Source organism: Podarcis liolepis (genome assembly GCF_965112155.1).
Source record: "Podarcis liolepis genome assembly, chromosome: 14".
NCBI classification, from domain to species: Eukaryota; Metazoa; Chordata; class Lepidosauria; order Squamata; family Lacertidae; genus Podarcis; species Podarcis liolepis.
The window spans coordinates 17,937,764-17,960,766 of NC_139569.1; the positions used below are offsets into that span (position 1 = coordinate 17,937,764).

General features: G+C 41.9%; 1 protein-coding gene across 8 annotated transcripts in view; it reads right to left on the reverse strand.

Annotated features, from left to right (window-relative positions):
* The window catches only part of LOC310692640 (ankyrin repeat and fibronectin type-III domain-containing protein 1-like), a 346,685-nt gene that overhangs the window by 58,274 nt on the left and 265,408 nt on the right, over nt 1–23,003 (reverse strand). For 4 of the 8 annotated variants that reach the window (XM_083473610.1, XM_083473608.1, XM_083473607.1 and 1 more), the window contains one exon: nt 13,408–13,536. The exons of the other annotated variants lie outside the window; for them this stretch is intronic. In XM_083473610.1, the coding sequence (XP_083329736.1) occupies nt 13,408–13,536 (129 nt within the window). The remainder of the gene's footprint in view (nt 1–13,407; nt 13,537–23,003) is intronic. 8 annotated transcript variants of the gene reach the window in all.

The following is a 23,003-nucleotide window of genomic DNA, read 5'->3' on the forward strand; positions in this document are numbered from 1 at the left end:
CCGGCAGACTGGAGGAGGGCAAATGTTGTCCCTATTTTCAAAAAGGGGGAAAGAGAGGACCCAAATAATTATCGCGCAGTCAGTCTGATATCAATACCAGGGAAGATTCTGGAGCAGATCATTAAGCAAACAGTCTGTGAGCACCTAGAAAGGAATGCTGTGATCACCAATAGTCAGCATGGATTTCTGAAAAATAAGTCATGTCAGACTAACCTGATCTCGTTTTTTGACAGAATTACAAACCTGGTAGATGAAGGGAACGCAGTGGATGTAGCCTACCTTGATTTCAGCAAGGCATTCGACAAGGTGCCCCATGATATTCTTGTAAAGAAGCTGGTAAAAAGGGGTCTTGACTATGCTACCACTCAGTGGATTTGTAACTGGCTGATTGACCGAACCTAAAGGGTGCTCATCAATGGTTCCCCTTCATCCTGGAGAAGAGTGACTAGTGGGGTGCCACAGGGTTCTGTCTTGGGCCCAGTCTTATTCAACATCTTTATCAACGACGTGGATGATGAACTCAAGGGCATCCTGATCAAATTTGCAGATGACACCAAACTGGGAGGGGTGGCTAACACCCCAGAGGACAGGATCACACTTCAAAACGACCTTGACAGATTAGAGAACTGGGCCAAAACAAACAAGATGAACTTTAACAGGGAGAAATGTAAAGTATTGCACTTGGGCAAAAAAAAATGAGAGGCACAAATACAAGATGGGTGACACCTGGCTTGAGAGCAGTACATGTGAAAAGGATCTAGGAGTCTTGGCTGACCACAAACTTGACATGAGCCAACAGTGTGACGCAGCAGCTAAAAAAGCCAATGCAATTCCGGGCCTCATCAATAGGAGTATAGCATCTAGATCAAGGGAAGTAATAGTGCCACTGTATTCTGCTCTGGTCAGACCTCACCTGGAGTACTGTGTCCAGTTCTGGGCACCACAGTTCAAGAAGGACACTGACAAACTGGAACGTGTCCAGAGGAGGGCAACCAAAATGGTCAAAGGCCTGGAAACGATGCCTTATGAGGAACGGCTAAGGGAGCTGGGCATGTTTAGCCTGGAGAAGAGGAGGTTAAGGGGTGATATGATAGCCATGTTCAAATATATAAAAGGATGTCATATAGAGGAGGGAGAAAGGTTGTTTTCTGCTGCTCCAGAGAAGCGGACACGGAGCAATGGATCCAAACTACAAGAAAGAAGATTCCACCTAAACATTAGGAAGAACTTCCTGACAGTAAGAGCTGTTTGACAGTGGAATTTGCTGCCAAGGAGTGTGGTGGAGTCTCCTACTTTGGAGGTCTTTAAGCAGAGGCTTGACAACCATATGTCAGGAGTGCTCTGATGGTGTTTCCTGCTTGGCAGGGGGTTGGACTCGATGGCCCTTGTGGTCTATTCCAACTCTATGATTCTATGATTCTAAGTTATTAATAATTGGCTGACACAGAGCTATTAGTATTAATCAAGTGGGGAATCGGTGGCCTTAATAATAATAATAATAATAATAATAATAATAATAATAATAATAATTTTGCTGGATAACAACTTCTACAATCCCTTACCATTGACTATGCTGACTGGGGACTGATGGGAGTTGGAGTGCAATAAAATCTAGAGGGGCACTGTTTCCTCATCCGTGGTATAGATAATGATTAGATAATTAAATGTGGGAAATAGATGTATTTTAACTCCCAAGCAGTTTGCAACAAAGAAGGAAAGAGAACGGCAGTGCATGATCTGAAATCACCTGAAACAATGTATTAATTTTCCAATCACCATCTAAACATGATGCATAGTAACAAGTTACTATTTTTTTTCTCTGTAAGAGATACAAAATGGGCATTAGCCAAATAGGCAACATGACAGCAATCAAATTGCAGAGAAAGTAATACATGTGTTGGATTCAGAGATAATCCCACTGGGGCTCCCAGTAATGTCAGCAACTGTCAGGATGCAACAACTTGCCAGGAACAGTAAGATGACATTGTGTCACTTATAACCTTACTGCTTACTTTCACAAATGATGATTATATGTTTCTCTTTTCTTAATGACAAGTGAATCCCAGAATGGACTCAAGCTTCCAAACATAGAGAACCTGGAAAATATTTGCCTTGAAAATAGTCATTATTTTCCCAAATGTTATTTTCCCAAATGGCCTATTTTCTCTTGCTGGAGTCAGATGACAAACAAAAGAGATTCTTTTCTCTTTTCTTTTTTTGTGGGGGGAGAGTAATTGTTACACAGTATATCCACTATCATTTGACAGACAGAAATTGCTGCTCATGTTGCAGAAAATGAAAGCCTGTACCACGATAAAGAGTAATGAGTGAAAAATCTGATTTTAAAAAGTCTGGCTGCTCTAAGCCATCCTGAATCAGTATGAAGTGTGAACATTTGCAGTTTCCTGCAGTGAAGAAAGTATCTATCACACAGATGTATAGATATTTCATAATATCGATGAACCCAATGTTTCAAAGAAACATCAATGAAGAAGCTATAGGACTTCAGCCCAATAAATGTGGATTATAGGCCCTGGATTCTGTTTTAATTAGTTAAGATTAACTCCCATTCTCTCATTTAGGACTCCTACTTATGCATGCATACTAGTCCTTTAAAAGAAGACACACTTGATGTTTAATTTATTTAAAATGTAGGGATATACAATACAACTGAATATGAAAGGATAGTCTTCAAGATGTGTTCCTAGATTTACAGAAGCATTTGACTGAACATCAGTTAATCTAATTACTGCATTATCCAAAGTATTTAATCATCTCCATTAAGAATGTCCCCAAGGTACCCTCTACTTATACCTATTTACAGTTTTCACTCCCCACCTAGCAATCTGGCCAGATTAACCAGATTATACCTAAAAAGCTATCATCTCTTTATCAGGACTTTGTCCACAGCATACCCCTGATCTACCAACCCTGACTTGTTTTTGAGAAACCCATGCTGGGTCATAGTAATCACAGCATCATTTTCTAAGTGCTCACAGACAGCTGTTTAATTATCTATTTGAGAACCTTTCCTGGTATCATTGTCAAGCTCACTGTTTGGTAGTTACCTGGGTCATCTTTGCCTCCCCTTTTTGAAGATGGGGTCACCATTTGCCCACCTAATCTGCAGGGACCTCACCTATTACAGAGAGAGGCTCTGAGATTACATCTGCAAGCTGCTTTAATACCCTTGGGTGCAACGCAACAGGCTCTGGAGATTTGAATTCATTTAAAATAGCAAGGTGTTTCCTTACCACCTCTTTTCCTGTATTGGGCTCAGCTCCCTCCCTGCATCATTTATTTTGTTATCACCAGGTTGGGCACTGTTTTTCTTTTGAATGAAGATTCAGGCAAAGTATAGCATGATTTTGACATGGTGTAAAGAAAGTAAAGTAAGTTGATGAATCAATAGTTGCTTGTAAGCCTGATTGAGATGCATGTGATGCACAACATGTATTTAAGACAAGAATCTCCAAAGGGATAACAACAAAGAAAAGAACTGGATGAGCCTGTTTGGACTTACAATCTAATATTTTGAGATGGATATTGCCAACAGATCAAAGACTTCCCGGTTTGCTAAAAACTGGAAGGTGATAAAAGACAAAATCCTTGCTTTAAAAACAAGACCAGTCTTTTGGAAAGAACATAGAGTCTGGGAGAATGAGAGATCCATATATATTTATTTATTGGCCACTTTGCTCATCCAGGCATTTCTGCATAATGGAAGCCAATTTTCAATCATTCCAATCCTAAACCATGTTAACCAAGTTTTCAGGATCAGGCCCTGCTCTTTGTTTAGCATTTTGGCAAGCTCTGACCTACACCGCAAAGAATCACAAGCTTCGGCAGACCACAAGGACAGTGTCAAAGCTCAATTCCATACAGTTAATTCAATAAGTCACAGATACCATTACTTCATAAGGCAGAGAGACTCCAACGTTATTAAGGGAATAGTAGAAGGGGGAGGAGGGGGGAAATGGAGAAGGAAAACAGAGAGGGTGGAGAGCAAGGGGGCGCGTTAGAACAGAGACAAGCAGAAGAACAAAAACATCCCATAAATCATGCAAAGCTGCTGAAATACCAGAACAAATGACTCCAGATCTTGGCCATTGTTCCCGTGCAATGGTTTAATGCACACACACACACAAGCAAAAACAAAGTGCCTTCAGTTTCATTTCAGCCTACTCCTCTGTGCTGGGGAAGAACTGCTGAATTTGACTTAGTTTGAGAGATGTGTGAAGAATTCCAGAGGAGATGCAGCTAGTTTCAACCAACAGTGGATGGGATTTATAAAGCTGCTCAAGTGATTAGGACATTCATTTCCTATTAAGGTGAGGTGACTTTGGAAAGTAGAGCTGATGTCAAACACTTAAATAGGGTCAGGGGTTCAGTCCAAACAACATCCTGTACTCCAGTGTCACAATTAAGTTAAATTAGTATCTTTTCCAATTTCTCTCTTAGGTGAAGGCCTCCATTGTACATTATGCACAATATTTTTTCTAGTATAGCAAACACATAGTTTACAGTCTCATTTTATTCCACCCACACTGCCTCCGATGATTGTTCAGGGAAGGAATATGACCACGGGCAATGTTTTTCACTGTAGCATGGCAAAGGGAAAGGAATGCACCCCTGCATTGCCTAGGCAATATAGAAATGCTTCGCTTTCTTCCTGCACTGTGTCTAGGTTACTATGGGATTCTCCACAGCTTTTTGGACTGTGCTATGATCAGCTGGAAGGAGAGGGAGTATTGCTTAGTTGCTATGCAGGCAGGCAACTCTCTCTCTATTCTGGCACTATGCTGTGTGCTGTTGCAGCAAAGTATGAGGCAACAGCAATAGTTACTTGGTTCCTAGGCAATCAGGTGAGTCTCCCCATCTTCCAGAGATGTTATGTGGCCTTGCTTCTTCTGCAGCTGTGCAAAGAGCCACAAAAAGAACTAAGTAAAGGTATATTTGGTGGGGGGTTCAGGGGGCATTTTGTGCCTCATTGTCCCATAAATTGAACCTGAAATCTTGCTAAATAATACTTCACTGGTTTCAAAACCATGTTACCATGTTTCAAAAAAGCCAGATCAAAAAAGTCCCCCCATATTTCCTCAGAAAAAACCTCTGTCACAGTGAGAGTAATTATAGCTCTTTTCAGAGAAGATGTTCAATAAACCCATCACCTCCATTGCTACATATTAATATCCATGAGAAATATGAGCTGATTCTAGGAAGTAAACTGACATCCTTGCAAAAGTGGGGCATATTAGAACAAATACAGGGCAACTTCTTGTATCTGAGCTGTATTAGGAATTACAAATGTTCTCTGGTCTGGTTTTCTTAATGGATACATTGAAGGGCTCATATGTGTTTGTCGGTTCTTAAGTGAATGGAAGAAGATGGATGAGCTTGTTCTGGTCTACACTTTCATTTTCTGTTGTTTTTGTACAAGGGTGTCAGAGGCCTGACGTAGGCACAATGGCACTTGCAGAAGATATATTGGTAGGCATGGCTTTCTGTTAACTATCACTACTTCAATAGGAGGCACTTGGTTGCATGCTTTGATACTAGTTTTTCCATTCACATTATTCTGAGAATAGATCAGCAACAAGAAAACTGCAAGGGTTCTTTAATCATTTCTGTTACATTCTGACAGTTCTCCGACCTTTCTGCATTGAAACTCCTTTTATTAAGGGTAAAAAGATGGCAACGCTACAGTTAGCAAAAATATTACAAGTATAAAAAGAGTGAACTATAATTAATCATTAAATAAAAAGATTTAGGGGACGCGGGTGGCGCTGTGGGTAAAACCTCAGCGCCTAGGACTTGCCGATCGCATGGTCGGTGGTTCGAATCCCCGCAGCGGGGTGAGCTCCCGTCGTTCGGTCCCAGCTCCTGCCCACCTAGCAGTTCGAAAGCACCCTTAAGTGCAAGTAGATAAATAGGTACCGCTTTATAGCGGGAAGGTAAACGGCGTTTCCGTGTGCTGCTCTGGTGCCGGTTCGCCAGAGCAGCTTCGTCACGCTGGCCACGTGACCCGGAAGTGTCTGCGGACAGCGCTGGCTCCCGGCCTCTAGAGTGAGATGAGCGCACAACCCTAGAGTCTGTCAAGACTGGCCCATATGGGCAGGGGTACCTTTACCTTTAAAAAGATTTAGAGGAAGAAAATTGGATAAGAGGAACCTATCAGTACAGTAGTACCTCGGGTTACAGACGCTTCAGGTTACAGACTCCGCTAATCCAGAAATATTACCTCCGGTTAAGAACTTTGCTTCAGGATGAGAACAGAAATCGCACAGCAGTGGCAGCGGGAGGCCCCATTAGCTAAAGTGGTACCTCAGGTTAAGAACAGTTTCAGGTTAAGAATGGACCTCCAGAAAAAATGAATTTCAATAGCAACAAATGAAATGTTCTGCACTTAGGCAGGAAGAACCAGCTGCAGAAATATAAGATGTGAAACACCTGGCTGCTAGGAGTACATGTGAAAAGGAGTACGAGAGCCAGTGTGGTGTAGTGGTTAAGAGCGGTAGTCACGTAATCTGGGTAACCGGGTTCGCGTCTCCGCTCCTCCACATGCAGCTGCTGGGTGACCTTGGGCCAGTCACACTTCTATGAAGTCTCTCAGCCCCACTCACCTCACAGAGTGTTTGTTGTGGGGGAGGAAGGGAAAGGAGAATGTTAGCCGCTTTGAGACTCCTGAAGGGGAGTGAAAGGCGGGATATCAAATCCAAACTCTTCTTCTTCTTCTGAAAAGGATCTAGGGGTCTTAGTAGACCACAAGCTTAACAAGAGCCAGGGCTTTTTCGGCTGTGGCTCCAATCTGGTGGAAGGCTCTGTCACAAGAGACTTGGGCCCTGCGGGACTTGACATCTTTCCGCAGGGCCTGCAAGACAGAGCTGTTCCACCAGGCTCTGTCCTGCAGGCCCTGCGGAAAGTAGCACAGCCTGACCCCCTCCTCTGGTTGCCATTAATCTGATTTGAACTGATTTTAGAATGTTGTATCATTTTACTGGTTAGCCGCTCTGAGCCCGGCTTTGGCTGGGGAGAGCGGGATATAAATATTATTATTATTATTATTATTATTATTATTATTATTATTATTATTAACCTGAGTCAATAGTGTGATGCAACAGCAAAAAAAGCTACTGCCATTATAGGCCGCATCAACAGGAACACTCCCTCCTGTACTGATATGTTGACCACAAACAGGAGCCATCTAGTCATACCCTCTCAGGATGCTTTAATAAGCCAAGATAAGTGTAGTTGGCTGTATCATTGCAAGCACCTTGTCCAGATCATCAAGTTGCTTCTGAAACTGCTCCCATGATGCCATAGCATCCCTCACTGCCATGCAGTAGACACAACTGTATTCTGTTGGTTTTGCAGCACATATTTCGCCACTTGCATTCTAGCTATCCAGCCTGTTTCACTGCCCTTAGTTCCTTTGTATAGCAAGAAACAGAATGGGTTCCACAATGCTAGAGAAAGTACTCAGGGAGTTCGTGTCAAAAGCCTGTGCATGTCACTGTTCTACTGCAAGACAAGAGCTTCAACCGGATTGTCTGCTCTATGCACTGGGGGGAAAAGCCTAAGAGCATTCAGGAATTCATTGGGTTCCACTAGTTCCTGGTGTTAGACCATCTAATGTAGTCCATGAGCTCTGCAAAGAGGAATTGGTGCCATAAATCCCAACTACACCAGGAAATAATCTATTCATGAAAATTGGGTAATACCCAGCCCCTCTATTTCCAGAACACCCCTTTCTCCATATGGAGGAAAGACCAAATTAAGAGATTGCCTGCCCTATGAACTGGAGTGATTACAACTTTTTTCTTACTTTACAATTGAAAATCCACACATCAATATGCATGAGCACATGTGAGTGGACAGATCCACCTTGGCCAAAACCACTCTTAAAAGCATGCAGCTTTTGGGGGGATGGCAAATCAAATCAACCTTTAGGCCAAAAAAAGTTAGCCATCTTTGCTTTGCAATATTTTTAGAAACAAAACAAAAAAACAACAAAAAAAACCAGACCTCTCTCCCATGTCTATCTTCCTACACATTCATCTAGCAACCAGCTTGAATATCTGGCCTCTGGAAATTTAAGTAACTGCCTTTGCCAAAGGCAAGATCCAAGAACACTGCAAGGACCAAAAGTCTGAGATGGTACAGCATATTCATATGTCCCTAACAGTAAGGACTTTGTGGCACCAGATTTTAGGGGAAAAAACACCTAAGAAAAGTCTAATAATGAAGTACTTATTTTAGTAAATATCATATGAGTGAAATAAGTGTTTCTCAATACTTCAAGTCTCACCCTGCCATTTCCCCCCATATTTTTTTTTTACAAGAGGAATTCGGCAGACTTGTATAGTTAATGCTAAACTTTCGAGGGGGGCGGAGCTGTTTTCCTCACTTTTCAAAGTACATAAATGTGTGCAGCACTAGCTAAATAAAACAGTCACTGTACCCCAGGAGGGACAAGCTCCTTTTAATGTTCCACTTTTGACAGGGCACAGGCTTGAAAATGTGGGTTGATGCTTGAGATTTTGACCAGATCTGAGAACTTGAGTGAAGATCTTCACTGGCTCCCAGTATGTTTTCAAGCGCAATTCAAAGTGTTGGTGCTGACCTTTAAAGCCCTGAACGGCCTCGGCCCGGTATACCTGAAGGAGCGTCTCCACCCTCATTGTTCAGCCCGGACACTGATGTCCTCTTCCGAGGGTCCTCTGGTGGTTCACTCACTCAGAGAAACAAAGTTACAGGGAACCAGGCAGAAGGCCTTCTCGGTAGTGACGCCCTCCCAGTGGAACACCCTCCCTTCAGAAGTCAAGGAGATAAAGAACTACACAACTTTTAGAAGACATCTGAAGGCAGCCCTGTATTGGAAGGTTTTTTATATTTGATGTTTTACTATGTTTTATATATGTGTAAGCTGCTCAGAGTGGCTGGGGAAACCCATCCAGATGGGTAGGGATTATTATTATTATTATTATTATTATTATTATTATTATTATTAAAATTGCAGCATGGGAGATGCCTCCCAGAAGAACTCTGCTTTGCACACTTTGGGTAGAATGCCTTCTCTTCAAATCCAATAAACAGAGCCCCAAAGGAACAGACACTATAATCCAGTGTTTCTCAAACTTGGGTCTCCAGCTGTTGATGGACTGTAATCCCCATCAACCTTAGCTAGCAGGACCAGTGGTCAGGGATGATGGGAGCTGTAGTCCAACCTGTGCCTCCATGTATAGCTGTGAGTCCAAAATGACTGCCAGGCTGCACACCTGGTAATTCAGGGGCACAGTTACCCCGTTCAGGACCAGGGAGTACCCCATACCCTCCTACCCCGTCCCTCCAAAACAGCATCCATCCTCCAACTGCCTCCAGAGAATTGTGGTGCAGTTGATAGGACTGTAGTGTTTGGAGATGAGAGTGCCAGGTTCAGAGGCCTGTTCAACCCCATGACAAAATCCAGAGCACTCTTGGTCATGGCACCTGGGCTCAAAAATCCCCTCCCTTCAGGAGACTCAGGGCCAAATTACATATGACATTAAATCACAGGGTTTGCCCCAAGTGCATAATTATTCTTTCAGAATAACCAACCAATCTGCATTGGGAACAGAGGAGGGGGGAAAGGGCTAAAATCCCCACCCCAGGGTCCAGATCCCTCTCTTACACATGCTAGCACACTCAGGGGCAAACCACATGATTAGCATCACCTGCAATTTTGGCCTTTCCCCTCACCCTTCAGAAAAATTGTTAACATTTATTCTGCATTTTGATTCCCAGTTGGTTTTTTAAATATAATGTTGGGGTGTTTAGTAATTTAATTGTTATTTTCTAAATTATTTTTATTGTTTTTTTGTTTTCTATTGTATTGCATTTTAATGCTATTTTGTGAACCACATTGAAAATTTTCACTTAAGGAGTGGTATATAAATCTTTTAAATAAATAACATAAAAAACAAAGCAGCGCATGCACACAAACCCCGGTGTAAATAAACAAGAACATTAATTTTACAACAAATACACTGAAACCAGCATCTTACGTTATGCCTGCAGCTGCAAAGCCAGTGTCATGTCAGCACAGTGAATGCTGACAACAAACTCCAAACCGCCATATAACCACACCCAGTTGCTTATACGTGGATTAAAAGGGGTGTATGGAAACATGTTGCAGAACTCTATGGAACTTAGGAATGCTTGATCAATTCTATTTCTGTGAATTCAATGTGAACTAACCTATTAGTTTGGAGTGGCTTATATATAAAGTTGTCAGGATCATGGCTGACCCAGACCCTGGAGAGCCCTCTTAGGAGGAAGAGAATTGGGGTTCCTGCACTTTGCTCCCACTCTAGATATGGAGAAACCTGTACCTGTCCAAACACTGATTAAAGGCAGTGGCAGATCAGACAAGTCTGAAGATGCTGTCAGGCAGTTCTATTGACAGAGCTCCAGTTAGGAAGAAGAGTACTCAAGAGGAAGGAGAAGACCAATAATATCATTTGTTATGTACTAAAAGATATTGTAAAGTGACATCCTAGTGGTGATGGTTTCTTAATCTTTCAACCCCTGGCTTTTTTTTTAGCTCAGTAGTCTAACCACAAGGCTTCACTGCCTCTTCTCATAATAATAATAATAATAATAATAATAATAATAATAATAATAATAATAATAATAATGATGTTATATTAATTAGGTATGTATGACAAATTTCTGATGAGCTGTCAGTTATAATGATGCTCTTCCAGGATGGCAGCAGAAGGGGTGGGGAAATAATGAGCCTGGATATAGCTGGGGAACCTACCAGTAAAGTGCCTTATATACTTTCAGATCTTCAGCCCAGTGATGTATGAATGATGGGCAATATTTGGAGGCCCCTTGCTTTATAGTCAACCTTCGCTGTAGAATGTTTGGGCTTGTTCACTCAGAAAGTAGAATGTGTCTTCATTAAAAGTTTTGGTAGCACTACATCTATCCTTCATAGTTAGCACTCATCACTTACTTCCCCCATGAACCCTGGAGCATGCCTGCTGCACAGGCTAGAGATCAATTCATGGACTAACAGGGTAGGCAGGAATAGCTCTGCTGACTGAAGCAAGACCTCAAAAGCCCTTTAACTCCAGAGACTCCCTCACATGCTAACAAGGAGGCTTGCTACCCACCACCATCACACTAAGCAACAGTAAATTCTAAATTGTACATTTGAACAAATCAAATTTCCCTTGCCATGCAAGAAGTGGGGATTCTTTGGGTAAGGGCTAGAATTCTGTCCCATTCACAGAACCAGAGGCCACCTATGCCACCTATGGACTAAGGAAGTCTTCAGATCCAACATCTTTAACAGTATAGTTGTTGTTATTATGGGCATTACAAAGGGCCAAGCTAGATGTTATACACATGGCTGCTGCTGAAAAGTGGACACCTATTTAACTTTGTGTTTGTAACCACTGATAGAACTTAAGCATGTCCTGATTTTAGAGCTGCACCAAACCCCTAACCTCCTTGGACCTTTCTTTACAAAAGGAGCTAGCTATTAGGTGACACCCATAGAGAGAAAGCCATTTGATACTCAGTAGTTATGAGGTAATCAAAGGTTTTCTTCTCCCTCCCCCGTCCCATCTTAAGAAGCATTTTTGTTTAAAGATAAGAGCCATTCCAAGTGGCTCTTAAATAAATTTCTTTTTTTTTTAATAGGGAGGAGCCCTCAGACCACTTCCATTTCACTTCCCCCCTTGAAATTCCACCTCCTGGAGCTTCCGCTGCCACTGCCTGAACTTTGAAATCAAATATGTGTTTATGGGAGGGAGGTATTGGTTTGTTTTTGTTCCATTATGTATTTTGTGTTCTTATTTTGTACTTTTAATGTTATGAACTGCACTGTGATCTTATGATGAGGATGTACACATTTAATAATAAATAAATAGATAAATAAATTGGGAGCGGTTTTTCCCCTGCAGCTTCCCTTCAAACATTAAGAATTTGGGCCAAATTTTGGTTGACCAAAATGTCCAGCCGAGCCGTACTTGATATTATAGCATTCCATGTTTCTCTGTCTTTTGCAAACAGCAGCCATGAAGTGGAGTAAGATTGGGGAAGGGAAGGACATGGGTAAGATTTTTGAAGATGCTATGGAAAGGGAGGGAAGACATAAAGATGTAGTTACCATTTCAGTGGGAACTGTGTGGGAACTGGTCTAAAATATCACAAGAGAGAAACTTGTTATTCACCCTCACCTGCCTGAACAACTTTCTTCCTCATTTGGGCCTTGCTGAGCTTGCTTTGTTATGGTCCTGAGTCCCTCCTTGATAAGTTGCTGTCCATTTTCTACTTTATTCCAAATTGTGTGCTGGCTTCAGAACATTGCCTCTTTGTTTTGCCATCCAACACTGAATTTCTTCCTCATCCTGGACTTGATCAAGGCCCAGCTTTGCTTTAAGCTTGGGAATATCCGCACAATCCAGGGATAACTATTCATAAACTGATTTCCATTTTGATCTTTGTAAAATTTAGATGAGGTTATGTGAGTTGAGAGAGAGTTGGTTATCAGATTCTAGCTTACCACTCTTTTACATCTAAATAAATGACTGTGTCACAGTAGGGCTGTTGGTAGGTGGTGTGGCTAAGGGATCTAAGGATTTTATTATTATTTTTTGTAATAGACCGGGTTTTCATATGATATGAACTGTGCAGTAATATCCTCTGACTCTTGATTGTATGAAGAAGTTTTTGAAAATGGCCAGCTGTTTTATTTTACAGCATGAACTAAATCTTAAGATGGTGAGTGCATCCTCTGAACAGTTCATCACAAGTACAAATTGCAATTTGGCATGCCATCATGAACCTTTTTAGTTTGAACTGAGCAGCCATGTGCCAAACTGCAGTCTGTACTTGTGATGAATGATTCAGATGATCCACATGCTGTGAATGTGAAGCAACAGACTGAAAAATTAAGCATTCTGCTACAAAGCAGTTCTGAGAATCAACTCTTTGTTTAGCTTGCTTCTGACTGTGTGGCCTGTTAATCTTGGTCCTGTGGTTTGACTTGGAGTGAGTTTGCAGAGTTTACTATTTCCTTTTTGGAACATGTGAAATGCAGACATGCACCTGTTAACACCCTGGGACACTACTGGCCAAGACACATATCTATTTGGAGAAATGCATCTCTGCACACTAGGTGTATCTCTGATCTCCACTAAGATCACTGTTGCAAATGCATCAAGGATGCCTGCTGTTTTAAATGTGACTTGCCCTCAGATGGATTCTTATATGGGCCAACAGTTTTAACTCAATTTGCTTTAAATGTGCTGGTTTCTCCCTGGCATGGAAAAGTGTGACAGCAAAAAGGTCAAAGTGTGGCAATGCATGGGGTATGATTTTGTTCTGTCCTGAGCCCAACACTGCATCTCTTACCATTCAATGCTCAGAGACCTGGGACGGAAGGCAGACAGCTCAGCCGAGGCATACTCAGCTTTCCTTCTCTTCTCCTGCTTCTGTTTAATTGATAACCGGTGTGTGAACTTAGAAAGGCTGCCCTCAGACCTGGGGAAGGGGGAAAGGAGAGGTGTTAACTTCATCATAGCATGACAGTAACCAAAGGGAATGGCAGGAGCAAGAGGCCAAGATGGAAAGGTAGGTGGCAGAATCTTAGAAAAGGAAGGAGCAGAGCAATGAATTCACAGGACCACCTACTACTATAGGTGGTTCAGTGCATGTAAAACTAGCATGATTTACTCACATAGCTAGGCTTCCATCAAATAAGTGTAAAGTGTGGCTTTCTTCTACACTTGCATGGAATACTGTTTCAAAGTGGAGAAACAATTCAACAATAGCTATTTGAATGCTGGTTTGAAAGCTATTTGAAATCTGCTCTGAGACCCTTTTTGGCTAAAGGGTGGGGTATAATTACTATAAACAAAAAAAAAATGTTGAAAACTGCATATTTTAACTAGGCAAGTAAAGCATTTTTTAAAATGTGGCAAAACATTTTTATTAAGGAGTCTGGTGGCATCTTTCAGTCTTAAAGCACAGGTTGAAAGTTTTGAAGTCACCGATTTAAGGGATATTCAGAATGAAGGTGAGGGAGTCAGCAAAGAAATTGCTAAAGCAACTTCGTGGTCCTCGGTGTATGCATCCATATTGGTATTTGCTTGTGTGTTACATATATATCTAAGCCAGTACATTTTTGTGACTTACTTTAACCAAGCAAATTACCTCAGAAACATTTCCCAGAAAAGCAGCCCCACTGTCTCTCTCTTTACAATACTGGAATAAACCTCAAATAGCTAGCTATTATTCAGATATGTTTTTAAACATTGGCATCTTCAATTCATTAACTCTGGTTATTGATATATTTTTCAGTTTATAAATTTGCTGTTCTTCATGACAGAGTGAAGGCAGTTTTTTGGAGGAGGAAGCCAAATGTCTAAATATTACCACTGAGAAAGAATAGGCTTGGGCTTTTTAATATCATTCTTTAGAAATAATCATTTATTTATTTTTACTTTGATGGAAGGAATGGGTGATTGCCTTTTTTATGGGGGGAAATGAAACAGCTCTAAAGAAAATACTGGTGGAAAAGATATCTGATTAGGAACAATTACGTATCTCATTAAAGCCTGCAAAACAGAACCCACAGCTCAAAAGCTATCTCTGTCATTAAATTTCTCCCCTGCAATTCCAAGTCAAAGCTCAGGTGGTAATGAGTCATATTTCAATTAACTAGGTCTCAGTAAAACCAAACTATTACCTCGCAGGCTGTTTCTACATTCAGATGCTGAACAGAGCAATGGGAAGATACCCAAGTGATATGGTTTAAAGGCTTAGATGAAAAACTGCTTTCAATAAGCCAGCCATTTCACACACTGCACAGGTAGGTAAAATTTCACTGTAATTTCTATTCATTAACCACACACACATTTACCCCTTATTCTGTTTAACAGCCATTCAGTACATCAGGAAAGAAGGTAGGTTATCTGGCAACACATGATGTTCTGTGATCAGTCACATCTATCTGTGATCTCCTGAGGCACTGTTCTTTGGAAAAGGTATCGCTGCCCGCAAAAGAGCCTGTTGGATCAGGCCAATGGCCCATCTAGTCCAACATAATTTCTCATAGTGATCTGAAAACTATAGTCTGAAGTTTACAAGATGAATCCAGACACCCCAAAGAGGACCCTAATAATTACTGCCCTGTGTGTTTAAGATCTATTACAGGAAACGTTTGTGCCAGCTTTCCATGCAATAAAACATAATGCCTGCATTAGTGACCATAATAACTTTGGGTGAAAGTAAATGGTGTTTACATCAGGTCACTCTAAACAAGATCGCTGCCTAGTACTGTTATACTTGGCAGAGTAATAAAACAAAACCAAAGGAAGACAGCCTGCACTGATTTAAAAGCAACCTTTGGTCTTATTTACTGTGAGAGATTATAGAGCAAACTGAATTAGACTACTATGGTTAAGAGATGTTTGCTTTTGATCCAAGCTTATATCAAAGCACACCAACCTAACTATACAGACATACCCTCACTTAATGTGTGATCAACTCATGTGTGACCACAGATATGTGTAGTACTGGGAAATAAATAAATAATTCAATTCAAACCTGGAAATGGTGGGAGAGCTGGAAAGTCCTGGTGGCTCATGAGGAGACCCTTCCTAAAGGGGATGTCAGTGAACCAAATTCCATAAATAAAGGTTTAAAATGCTTTTTAAAAAAAGAATGTGTGGACTCCAAAATGGTGTGCAGGAGCTCTCACTGCTGCCACACAACACCACTCAACGGCTGTTGGGTGCAAAGCTGTATTGCAGTGGGCTTGGACACACTGTTCCCTGCTCTTTCTGGCAATGTGGAGGCAAAGGTATAAAAGAAAAAGGTACTTCTGGTGCCTCTTAAATCACCCTAGTTCCCTACTCTGACAATCTGGCAAAAGTGAGGGTGGGGGTGAGGGGAATGTAAAGCTACAAAAGGAACCAAGTCATGGAACTTACGCCTTCATCCAAGGTACAAAAAACCAACTGAAGACAGGAGGCAAAGCGATATAATCCATAAAGAACCCCCAAAACCAAAGGTAAAATCCAAAGCAAGGAAAAAGCTCAGTTTCAAAAAAAAAAGGGGGGGGGGAATCAAAGCACATGTAAAGTAACTAAATTTATTCAGCACTGAAAAGACCAGAGGCACAGCAGAACAAAAACAAGCATTTATAGGCTTTTTAGAGGGTTCTCCTCACTTATGCACTTTTCCTTTATGCACGCAAGGCCCCCAGAATGTAACTCCCATGTAAGTGGGTAGTCGCCTGTGTTGTAGTAACAGTGGTAATCTATTTGTAGTACTTTCTTCCACACATGGAACAAGTCAAAGATATGTACTTGCACCCACCTTATTTAATTTATACTTTGCTCATTTTCCCAAATATTTGGCCTCAACATCTTTTCATCCTCTTAAACTAAACACTGCTAAAGTTAACTTCCTGTTATATGCAAATGAGTCCATCTTAATCTTGCAAACCTGGTTATGACTTGCGGCACAGCTCATTGGACTGGCAGGTTAGCATAGGAGAAAACTGTAACTACAGTATTAACTATGCAAAACGGTGCTTTCAAAAAGGAAGACCAAGTATTCTATGGCCATGGATAGCCACAGATTAAAATAAGATGATTCCTACAGTCATCTTAGGATCAGGTTTCATGACTCTACCAACTGGGCTATGCAGGGCAAATCATCAAAGGTCATAGCAGAGCATATAATAAGAGCATTACTTTGATTTTTCTTCACAAAAGCTGGTAAATTTGCTTTGGGAGCCAAATGACTATATACTACAAAGGCTGTGAAGCAAATATTATATGAAACTTCAATCAGATTTCCTTGGCTTAAAATTTCCTTAGAAAAAATCTGAAACATTATTTATTGGTGCTGTAGTAGGTACACCTAAATGTGTTGCTAGTGACACCAGTGACCTTAATATGGAAGTAAAGCATAGCTCATTAAGTAGCTTGGCATGCATATACACCATTCATTATTAGCTCCAAATCTGCTCCTCTGCCTCTCCAAAGTCTATGGCACATCAGGTGCTGCTTGATTATTTTGTGTTTGCACTGAAAAGTGAGTTAATGAGAAAAAACAGTGATGCTGGTCTGTTTGTCTCCTCCTTATCTGCTGTCTTTGGATCTAGTGCAAGCCAAAGAAATCTGCGGTTGAACAGAGAATATATGGTTATATAAGAGTTATGTTTCACTTGGACCACTGACACCACAGTCACTGGGCCTGACTTGGTCTGCGTCTAACAAATGAATGCCATATCTAAATTTACTAACAATCTTGAATACAAAAAAAGCAGTTTTGTCTGGTGTTGGGGGAGTCATCCACCAAGTGCCCTGTTAGCCAGCTGGGCTCCCCTCTGCATGGGCAGGCAGGAGGCGCAGCACAGCCTCACTTGACTCTGGTAGGGGGTTGCTCCAGCAGCGGCAGCAAGGGCTGGGCTGGTACGGTGAGCTCCATTCACCCTCCGCACCACATCTTCCCAGCACATCGTGTGCCCTGGGCACTGGTAAACCATGCTACCACTGATTCCATGGCAAGTTGTTATTCTTTATGGTCACTGCTTCCTGGTTCTGATGAGTCCAGAGTCAATGCAATAATGAACAAGAACAACTCCATCCAATTACAGATAGGTAGCCGTGTTGGTCTGCCATAGTCAAAATAAAAAAATTCCTTCCAGTAGCACCTTAAAGACCAACTAAGTTAGTTCTAGGTATGAGCTTTCGTGTGCATGCACACTTGGTATCTGAAGAAGTGTGCATGCACACGAAAGCTCATACCTAGAACTAACTTAGTTGGTCTTTAAGGTGCTACTGGAAGGAATTTTTTTATTTTAACTCCATCCAAGACAATGACATCCACAAGCAGAATTTTGCTATACCTCCGAGGAACATAGAATTATTATTTTCTATGGTCATTCTGTCCTTTATGCCTTGGGCCACAGAAATGGCTCTTACAGAAGTTATTCCTCTGTTCAAATTTTTTATCTGTGCTTATGAATACGAAAGTGGTGCTTGCTGAAATCTAGTAGAATGTACAGCAGTGAGCTCAGTCTAATTCAAGACTTACTTAAGTAACCAATATTTAAACACAGATCCCACAAATTAGTGAGCATATTCAGTAATAATAAAAATTTTACTTTATTACCAAGCAGATGAACTTATCACAGTTATCAAGGACAAATGTACTATTTTCTTACGTGGCGCTCAATATACACTTCTTGATCAGCTTTTCTGGCAAAATGGAGAAACCCAGTTTTCCTCTGCTGGCTCTCCAATAATTTGTGAAGGTTATCAACACTTTACTCTAAGCAACTGAGCTATCTAGGTGGACTTGGGGGCGCGCGTTCCTATTGGCTCACCTGCACTGGGCACCAAGAGGGCACTGCAGGGGATACTGCAACAGTGATGAACAACAGAAGGAGAGAGGTGGGGTGCGTGTGCTGAATTTTGGTATTGCACAGGATGCCACTGAAATTTTAAAGCCCGAAGTCTGCCACTGTTGGGGGCTCTCCTCTCTAGGATACAAGGATTGAGACTCTTGAGATGTATGGGAGTTTATTTCAGCAACAAACTCACTGTTGGGTCTGCAGTAGAGAGCATATTTAAGTTTCTGTAAAGTAAGTCTTTGCTTCAAGGATATTCCTACAGAGAATATCCTTCAAGGTCCTAATTCTAATAGGAAGCAGTAACTTTCAAGAACAAATAACATGGCTTCTTATAAAGAGGCTTTAGATTTGTCTTTGTCTTTCAAGGGTTTAACATGGAATTAACAGCATGTAGATATGTGATCATGCAGATCATTTACACTGCAAAGAGATTCTAGTTTATATCGTATTTTTCGTCCCATAGGACGCACCTAGTTTTTTGGGGGGGAAATAAAGGGAAATTTCCCCCCCTTTATTTCCCCCCCAAAACCAGGTCGGGGAACAGCGGGATGGTGGCGCTGCGCCTCCCCGCTGTCCCCCGAGCTTGTGGGGCTGGCCGATGTCTGCCCGAAGCGCTTGGCGCTCTGCTTCAGCGCACCCCGCACTCCGTGTAGCAAGCTGCTATTCGCAGCCTAGGGAGCCCTGCGGGAACTCCTGCAGGGCTCCGCATGCTGCGGATTTCTGCCCGGCGTGAGGGGCGCTCTGGTTTAGGGCGCCAGGCAGCAGGCTGCTATCCGCAGCGTGGGGAGCCCTGCGGGAACTCCCACAGGGCTCCCCACGCTGTGGATGTCTGCCCGGCGTGCGGGGCGCTGTGTTTCAGGGCGCCCCGCGCGCTGGACGGTAGGCTGCTATCCGCAGCCTAGGGAGCCCTGTGGGAACTCCCGCGGGCTCCCCAGGCTTGCTGGTAGCTTCCTGAAGCCTGGAGAGCGAGAGGGGTCAGTGCGCACCGACCCCTCTCGCTCTCCAAGCTTCAGCGAAAGCCTGTATTTGCCCCATAGGATGCACACAGATTTCCCCTTCATTTTTGGAGGGGGAAAAGTGCGTCCTATAGGGCGAAAAATACGGTATATTGTGAAGTGTAATAATAGTGCATCCAGGATGAATGGGATAGCCACATCTTTTCCTCATCTGCTATTCAATTTATTTATTTGCTTAATGTTTGTATTTGCTGATTTTGCAGTTAGACCCCTAGAAACTATATCATAAGTCAAAATTCGGGAATATATCATCACTCAGAAACACACACAGGGTGTTCAAGTAAGGATTCAAAGTACAGTAAGCAGATTTCTGCAGTCATCATGAAGTTGGTTTAGTACTAGTTTGTTTGTTTGTTTCTGAAGGGGTCCAATACAGGATGGACTTTAAAGCCAATTGTAATTTAAAAGCAATTTGTGTCTAGTTTGCCCAGTTAATGCTGGCTGTGCAGCCTACTGTGTATGTGATTTCTTTAGAAAACTTGTACTGAATTAACAATGTACAGCACCTGCAATAGTGAAAACATAGTGTGAAAAACAATGCATTATAAAGCCCAACCACTCTTTTCTACACACACAATATTTTTGTTCCTTTCCATATGAAAGTGGCTCCTCACATCACAGCTTACAGCTGCGTCCTTCTTAACAATGCCCTAGAGAACACTTAGTATGCTGAGCAGGGGGTGGGAATTATTTCTAAAAATAAGGGTGAAGGATATTATTATTAGTTTGTTATATTGTAATGTCAATGAGGATGGTTCATATGTCTGTGATAGAGCACGTGCTGGGAATGCAGCAAGTTCCAGGTTCAAATCTGGTGTCTCAATTAGGGATGCAAAGATATGTCAATCTATAGTCTTAGTTTCTCATTTTTCTAGCCTTAAATTCAATTCTCCACAATTCTGCAGCAACCTGCAATTTTTTAAAAAAACAACTCATAAAAAACCTACAATTTAGTGCCAATTTCTCCTAATAAACACATTTTTGTACACCTTTTGAATAATGTACACATATTTGCAAGCAATTTCACCAAATATATATTTATTTTTATACATATTTCCCCCCAACATTCTTACATTCCCTAATTTATCAGGGAGGCCCATTTTGTGGCCTGGTGCAGCAGGGGGGAGAGGAGCAATTGGCATCTTAGGTCTCCTGCACAGCTGTGAAATGCTTTGTGTGCTTTGCAGCTGTGTAGGAGGCCAAAGGACACAGAGACTTCAGGGAGCCAATCAGCAGCTGCACTGGGCTCCCTGGAGGATGGCATATTGGAGCTTCTGGCTGGATCCTTACGAGGAAGGGGCACCCAGCCCCATCCAATAGGAGGTTCCACTTAAAGGATTCTGCTGGGCAGCACTTTCTATCCAGAAACCTAGTCAGGCTAACAGGCTACAGAGCCCTCTATTACTGGCCTAATGGGTACCACAAGAAGTGGTTCATGCCATGGGGGATCCCAACATCAGCCAATCCCCATCTATCAGCTAACAACAGATCACCCAGTAGGCTGGGTGATTAAGGGATCCATGCCCAAATTTGTGGCTTTTGTTGCTATGCACCACCTGCTGCTCCACACAGAGCTTCACTACACCTGCAAATGTATTTTTTTGTAACCATTTGGTTGGATAACTTCATTAGAAAATTCAGATTAGTGCAAATTTCAAAGAGGTAGCTGGGTTTCATTTCTCATATTGTTTTGTAAAGTGTGTAATTTGATAGAGTCACCGTTAAATGCAAACCAAATCCCTAGACTCCATTTAAAAGGTTTGGGATGCAAAAGACCTATGGTGTGAGACCCTAGAAAACTGCTGTAAGAGTAAACAGTGCTGGGACATGTGGACTGTCTGTCCTGGTATTGTGCAGCTGCATACAGAAAGAGGAGGTAACATAGCTCAGTGGTGCAGCATGTGTATGTGTTCTACATGCAGTAGGTCCCAGTTTCAATCCATGGTATCTCCAGTGAAACAGATGAAGTAGTAGTTGATAGGAAAGTCCCTTTGCCTGAGAATTTGGAGATCAGTTGCCAATTAGAGTAGACAACAGTGGATAAGATAAGCAAAAAATCTCACCTGGTATAAATTCTTATGTAGCTTTGCATAGGTTTCTGTGGCAAGACTGCCCAAGGTAAAGATGCTCAATATGCTCCCAAATATTTGCTCTTCTTTAGGAGCAAATCAAACTGAAGCAGACTGATATCAGTCCTTCCTAAGGTCAAGGGTTAATAAAGTACAGTGGTACCTTGGTTCCCGAACGCCTCCGCTATTGTACGTTTCGGTTTTTGAGCACTAAAAATCCAGAAGTAAATGCTTCTGTATTCAAACATTTTTTGGAACCCAAACGTGCGACATGGCTTCCGCTGAGTGCAACCAATGGGAAGCAGCCCCTCGGTTTTCGAAAATTTCAGAAGCCGAACGGGCTTCTGAAATGGATTCTGTTCAAGAACCAAGGTACCACTACACTAGTACATCCTTATAACAGGAAATGTGTAAGCAAAGCAGTCAAAATGATGAAGTAAACCACAGTTAGATGAAAGCCAAAAAGTAGTTACTCTCCATTTAAAAAGAGGTCAATTTCCTTTGTTCCAAGTAGTCTTCAAACCTTTATTTGTGAACAGAAAAATAGGAAATAGAGATAAAGAAACATCTTCGTACCAGTGTTATGCCAACTTCGAAACACTAGTTATTCATAGTTCCACAAAACTACCCTGATGTTATAATATTTACATTGTGGAAGTGAGTTGCACTGATTTAAACAGAGCTTACTAAAGATACATATTTAGTAATGCTGAGCCAAACAAGTGTGGGGGTTGGGTGGGAAATTTCACCTAGCCTTAGCATTTAGCGCCACAAGGTACATCTTTTAATAGCAAGACATTTTGGCAAACAGCATTCACTTGGTTGTTTCAGGAGCTTTGGAGTACTGGCTTTTAATTAAGAGCACAAGTTATGGACTAGATAACCTTTTAAATGGGTCCCTTGCCACTTACAATTCTGTGATCCTTTACATATTTATTTTACTGCTGCCTTTCTTCCATGGAACTGAAAACAGTGTACAGAGAATTTGCAGAAACTTACAATATCACGCACCAGTGACCTCCAGCACAGACTACTGCAATGTGCTCTACATGGGGGTGCACCTGAAGACAGTCTAAAAGTTGCAGTTAGGGCAGAATGCAATTCCTAGATTGGTGAGTGGGGTATCCTGATGGGACCATGTGTTGGTACTGCCACTGGGCGCTGCACAGTTGGTGCTCATCCATATTTCCACTTGTCTCATGCCTAGAAAGCATGGGTCCAGGCGGTTTTCAGCTTGCCATTGCTTTCTAGGCCGAGATCTGAGTGGTTTTCTATTTGTCCTGCCACTTTCCCTAGGAAAATCCACTCTTTAGTGCTGAGTCAGAGCAAACATCAATCCATGGAAAACCCAATCCATATTTGCTCCAATACACTGGCAAAGATCAGGTTTCCCTGGGGGAAAGCAGAGGGACAACCAGAAGTCTGGATAAGCCCTTGGTGCTGCACAACAAGTCCTTTTTGATGGCAGTTCCCTATTTATGGAATACCCTTCCT